This window comes from Symphalangus syndactylus, chromosome 7, assembly GCF_028878055.3.
Source record: "Symphalangus syndactylus isolate Jambi chromosome 7, NHGRI_mSymSyn1-v2.1_pri, whole genome shotgun sequence".
Classification (NCBI taxonomy): Eukaryota; Metazoa; Chordata; class Mammalia; order Primates; family Hylobatidae; genus Symphalangus; species Symphalangus syndactylus.
Window position 1 is genome coordinate 12,821,041 of NC_072429.2, and position 6,000 is coordinate 12,827,040.

General features: G+C 42.8%; 1 protein-coding gene across 4 annotated transcripts in view; it reads right to left on the reverse strand.

Annotated features, from left to right (window-relative positions):
• CPEB4 (cytoplasmic polyadenylation element binding protein 4) overlaps positions 1-4,861 on the reverse strand; it is a 70,192-nt gene extending 65,331 nt beyond the window's left edge. For all 4 annotated transcript variants that reach the window (XM_055285217.2, XM_055285216.2, XM_055285215.2 and 1 more), the window contains exon 1: positions 2,601-4,861. In XM_055285217.2, the coding sequence (XP_055141192.1) occupies positions 2,601-3,725 (1,125 nt within the window). In that variant the 5' untranslated portion in view covers positions 3,726-4,861. The remainder of the gene's footprint in view (positions 1-2,600) is intronic.
• Between the last annotated feature and the right edge of the window lie 1,139 nt (positions 4,862-6,000).

Here is a 6,000-nt window from a genome sequence, read left to right on the forward strand (position 1 = left end):
CTAAAATTAATAGTGTTTAAGTTATAAATTATTTTTTTTGAGACTGGGGTCTCACTGTGTTGCCCAGGTTGGTCCCAAACTCCTGGGCTCATGCAATCCTCCTGCCTCAGCCTCCCAAGTAGCTGGGATTACAGACACGTGCCTGCAGGTTATAAATTTAACCAAGTTACTTATACCAACTTAAAATGATACTTTTTCTCAAAAATAACTAATTCACAAGAATTATTGTTTTTTAAAAAGCAAAAAGAACTGTATCCATTTAAGTAAGAATCACAGTGGTCAGTTTACTTCTTTAGACTTTTTCAAAACCCAATTAGGAGTTTCTTGTCATAGAGATTTTTTTCAAATAATTTATTCTCTTGTGACTTTCAAATCACCCCACTGCTAGCTCTCTCTCCTCATATATGTGTGCGTGCGCTCTCTCTCTCTCACACACACATACACACACACAGAGCTACAAATGGTGGGGATGGGGAGCAGAATTAACAGTTTACTTTTGAATCTTACCATATTTGAAAGTCAGGTACACTGACCCATCCTTTTCCCATCATCAATATAAAAGACAGCAGTTCTAAGGGAAGAGTTGGTTTCTAACAATATATTTTAGTATCAATCTTAGTCTAACTATTATTTCATAAATCAACTTAATCTCCAAAGAAACTGTTCAAAAAGATTTCACACATAACACACACTCTATTAGCCCAATAGGAAAAAAATATTAATGTGCATATATGTATATTTTATTCATTGTCTGAACTTTTCATTTTTCCTAAAGCAATCTTAACAAAAGTCAGTAAGCTGAGAACGGGAACCAAACCGTGAGGCCACATAAATTCACTGTGTCAGCATATAGCAGCAAAATAAGAAAAAAAGGTGTATTTAGTTCTGAGCCAAATCTTAATCCAGTTAAAATGTACTGAATGTTAACTTACATTTTTTTAAATTAGCAATATAAGAATAATTCATAAAACTTATCTTTGCATTAAATTTTCTTTAAATTTATGTTCAAAGGAATATCAAAGGCAACTTTTTAAAAATAGACTTCATGGGATTGTCAATGTCTTAAACAGCCGTTTTACTTGACCACTAAAGCACAGTAATTGGTCTTTGGTTTTAACAACCGAAACCCTTTAAAGCAAATGCCAACAGCTTTTTGATAGGCCAAAAAAAAAAAAAAAAAAAATCATTTTTAGAAGTTGAAAACTAAATATACCCACATATTTTAAGATGCACTGCACCTGAATCCTTAGGGAAAGAATGACATAGGGTTCTCTTAGCAAACTTCCCCTCCCTTTCAGTCAATTACTAATTAAAACAAATAATTCTGCTGGGGCTAATATCGTATTTGGGAACAGTGCAATGATTCTAAAATCTGTTTTAGCCTTTGCAGAAATATTTCTAAAGTAACCCTCTAGCTGTAGCACATGTGTATGTGCACACATGTATGTATACATATTTTCAATCCTTGGGTTTTTTTGTTTAACTTAGAATTTGTACTCTTGACCAGCTGTGTACCCTTGGCTAAGTTATTATATATTTCTCACATTCAATTTCTGCATCTGTAAAATGGGGATAATAACAGAACTCACCTTGTGAGGTTGTTGGGAAAACTAGATTGAATGCTAGATTCTTACCCCTTATAAATTTCCTAAACACATATAATCATACCCTCAAAGTATACACATTTAGTGGAGCATCTGACGTTCAACCACCTATGAAATTCCCTTTATCTAGTTCATATCAACCTAACCTGCTGCTCATTAATTCAAACACATCAATGACTCTTGCCAGAATAAAGATATTCTGGTAGCAAGAAAGACAAATGATCTTTGCCTGGATCTATTTTTAGGAATGGTTTAATTATCTACACCTCCAATGTTAACATTGGAAAATAAACAAATGGGTGAAAGGCATAAAGAGTCACTCTGAGATGAACAGTTTCACAGTGTTCAAAAATAAATGGGGATGAAGAAAACATTTAGATCATTTCTCTCACTAGATACTCCTTACTGATGAAAGGTAGGCCAAAATTTGCAGAGGTTTAAGAGGAATTGCCAAATCCATCAATTCAGGCTGTTCAGGCCTACAAGGTTCAGAGAGTTTCCAGGTTTAAAATGTAACCAACCACTGAGAAAACTGTAATTCAATAGCTGGTTTTCAGTGAATCACTACCTTATAGTGTCAAAAGAAATTTGTTTAGTTATATAGTTACTTCAGAAAACATTCATTAGTTTCTGCAATGAAATATATTTATATCTATATATTATTTATTCTCATCTAAATAAGTAGGGAAAAAACTGACCCTGATTCTCACGTCAGGCAAGAAAGGTATTATAGTTAATAATTACTACATCACCAGCTACCAGGTATTCATAATTATCTATGACAAGATTAAGGCTACAATTTAGAAAACTGCCAAAGAAACAGCTGAATATTTTGTTCCAATTACACTCCTGCTAAAATAAAGTCTGGTTATTGATTCATTTTCTATCTAAGAAAAGCTCTGATGTGAATACGGGCTCTTCAAACTCTAGTTACATAGATATTACACCATGCTATTTCCTTATTCATCCTAATCTATTAGTGGAACATAATCTTACCGGAAAAGGAAAAATGTTGTCAGCCCTGTTCAAGCTATCTTCCATCCAGGATTTAGGTGCAAAGGCAGAGCTGGGGCGAGCATACTTCTGGAGCTGAATATGATTGCTTGCAAAATTTTTCTTCAAAGGCGAGATGGAGTTCAGGGGCGTTATTCCACCATTCAGCCCTCTGCGGTGATCTCGGCCTTGGGAACCTCCCCAGCCACCATATCCACCACCGCCCGGGCTCCAGGAAGAGGAGGGTGTTGGTGACGGACTCTGGTAGCTGCTCCACGGAGAGGGCGGTTTGTTAAGATTATTCGCCAAATGAGGCAGCTGGTTAAAAGCAGCATTTCTATGTGTGAAGGGTGGGGGATGGGGACTGGCAGGAGACCTCCTTTGCTGCTGATGCTGGCTGTGATGATGCTGGAAATGAGGGTGATGTGGGTGGTGCTGTGAGAGAGGCCCGATCTGAGGAGAGAAGCTGCCTCCAAAGCCAGGGCTGACATGATGGGGAAAATTTTGAAACAACAGAGCACCGTTATTAGCCGAAGCAGCAGGGACCCCTCCCTGGTGAAAGAAACTTGCATCTTCATTGATTATTGTAGAGGAGGAAGGCGCTATCGCTGCTGACCAGTTACTGAAACCAGTAAGAGACGATGCACTAGATGTCAAGGGTTGGGTTGAAGTACCTAGCCCAGTGGCTTCTTGATAATCAAACCCTGTCAACACTGGAGATTCGATTCTTATTTTCTCCTTCCCATTGCCATTTTCCGAAGAGTTGTCCCCTTGATTTTCTTCTGATTTTGCCTTCTCTGTTTCAGGCAGTATTCCAGCTTCCTGACCTGGACTTGGGGAAAGCTGCTGCTTTTCTAAGGGGTCTTGCTGTTCCTGTTGCTGACTTTTTGCTTTTTCTGACCCCAAGATCTCATCCTGAATGTTATGGGTAGCTGGAGCAGGAAAAAGCCAAGCTGACCCAGCACTGCTGCCATTGGCAGCTGTGTTATTATTTATAAAAGCAGCAGGGCTGGGGGTGGCATTTTGGTGATGGTGTGGAGGCTGCAGATGTGGATGGAATCTGACTGGAAAAGCAGATTTATTCCCAGTATTGCTTTGCACTAGCACTCCAAACCCGTAATCCCCCATTTATTATTTTTAGGAGCAGAATCTCACAATAAAAAATGACAACCTGATGTCTCACGCCTTTTTTTCCTCTACCCCAAATTTAAGTTGTTTGCTTGCTTGCTTGAAATGTCTTATTTATAGCTAGCTCAAAGATCGCAGCTTATCACCTTAAATTGTTCTGATTTGGAATTCTGGTCTCTGAAAGAAAAAAACAACTCTTAAAAAAATCTCTTAAAACATTGACATGGATCCAATTGGGCTTATTTTTAGGAGGGAATAAAAATGAAGAGGGTAAAAATCAAGTCTTTGGTTAGTAAAATAGGCGCTTTCTTTTTCCAAAGGAAAATGTACATGAATGACAAAAACAGAGCTTCTCAAGCATCTATGGATGTAGAAGAATAAGCCTTGCGCGGAATAAAAATATAGATATATATAATTTAACAATCACATATGGTTTTCCTCAGCAGTTTAGATTCACTCACATAAAAATTAGAATAGGGCTAAGAGGGGAATACGTTCTTTTCTTGGCAGCTTGGTTAAAAAAAATCAGGAATAATTTAAGAACATTATATATTATATATTTATATATATAGATTATATTAGGTTATCTGGGGTGGGAAGTGAATTCCTGGTTTCGGGAGAGGAAATCAGCATTGACTAATGGAAAGATGATTGCAGGGAGGTTTCTGCTGTTCCTGGTCCTGTTTTCTGCTCTTTCGCAGGGTGCAGTTTTGGCCTCTGGGGCTGTTCCTGAGGCTCCGGGTGCAGATCTTGCTGCGGTCGCTGTTCCTGGGCTCCCCGCGGCTTCCTCTCCCCCATGAAAGGGGTTGGAAACACCCGTTTCTCCCTCTTGGGGGGGTCGCGATCAGGAGGGATTAGCGAGACTCGACGAGGGTGAGCGGGCGGCCCGGGGGTGCAGGGACCGAGGGGGCGACCTGGAAGGTCCTGCGGTTTCTGCCTCTTCCCCTCTCTGCGGCTCCGGGGTTTTTTTCCCTCATGGGACCCAGGGGCGGTTTGTTCAGTTCCCTCAGTTCGATTCTCCGCAGAGAGGGAAAAAAGACGAAAAGAAGGAAAAACCCACTACCGTAGTTATTTTAAAGGAGAAGGGCCTCCCCCCTCGGCTTTCTCTCTCTTTTCCCCCAGAATTTTTTTTTAAACTATAATTTAGAAGGCTTTTGTTTCTCCTCACGGTTGCTGGGCCGTCGCCGCCGTCGCCGCTTTACCCTGGTCCCGCAGTCCCCGCTGTCGTTGTTGAGGACTCCTCCTGGTTCTTCTTTTGCTTTCCTTCTTCCTCCTCTTCCTCCTCTGCTGTCGCCGCTGCTGCCGCCGCCGCCGCCGCCGCCACCGCCTCCCGGTGCCCGGGTCCCGCAGCCGCGGCTGAGTCCTTCTCCTCAGGACCGAGCCGAGTGAAATGACAACCAGCTGGAAAGACCCAGAGACACTTCCGGTTCGAAGAGGGAGGGGTGGGGTAGCACTCATGCCCCACCTATCTGCCGGAAGACCAATCATCTGTTAGAACTCAGACGAGACCACGCCCCCTCGCTTCAGCGCTACTCCCAGGAAGGTCGAAAAGTTACCTCCAGAGACGCCTCTTCCGTCTGCGCCCCGCCTAGTGAGGCCGGGCGCCTGGAACCGGCTTCCCCCACCCAGAGTGAGCGCAGCAGGTCGCCATCTTTTGTGTGGGCAAAGGACTCCTTTGATATTTCTCTTCCCTAACTGGGCTTTGCAGGAGGAGCAATAGGGACGTGTCAAGGAGAACGGATTCCTCGCTCACGAAAGCATACGGTCAAGGTGTTGGAGATCGAAGTGGCGGCCCGTGAAACCGCGGATGAATGAGAAGAGTGCCCACAGTAAAGGTGGTGCTCCAAGCATCACGTGCTCTGGCCCGAGCTCCGCCCCAGAGGGATCTGGAAGGGGAGGAGGGTCTTCCCAGCAGCTGTGCGGTGCCTAGAACTGCGTTTGCCCTTGCCCAGAATGTAGAGCTCAGGAGGGACTCTCCCCTAATCTTCCATTCACTCACCCGCACCTCCCACTCTCCCATTTTGCTAGACTCGCATCTGGTGCAGTCTCCCAGGCACAGAGATGCAGCTGAGGCGTCTGTGGCTAAGCCCCCGTATCATCCCGATCTAGTACACCTTACACGCAATACCAGAGGGAAAATTCCAAAACTAAAATTTTATCTTCACCCTCACATGCTCCGATTTCTTCTATGGTTGCCCATTATTTCGAAGATAAAGGCCAAACTTGTTGGTCTGGTATTCAAGCCTTTCTACCTAATGGGTGGTATATCTTAGTG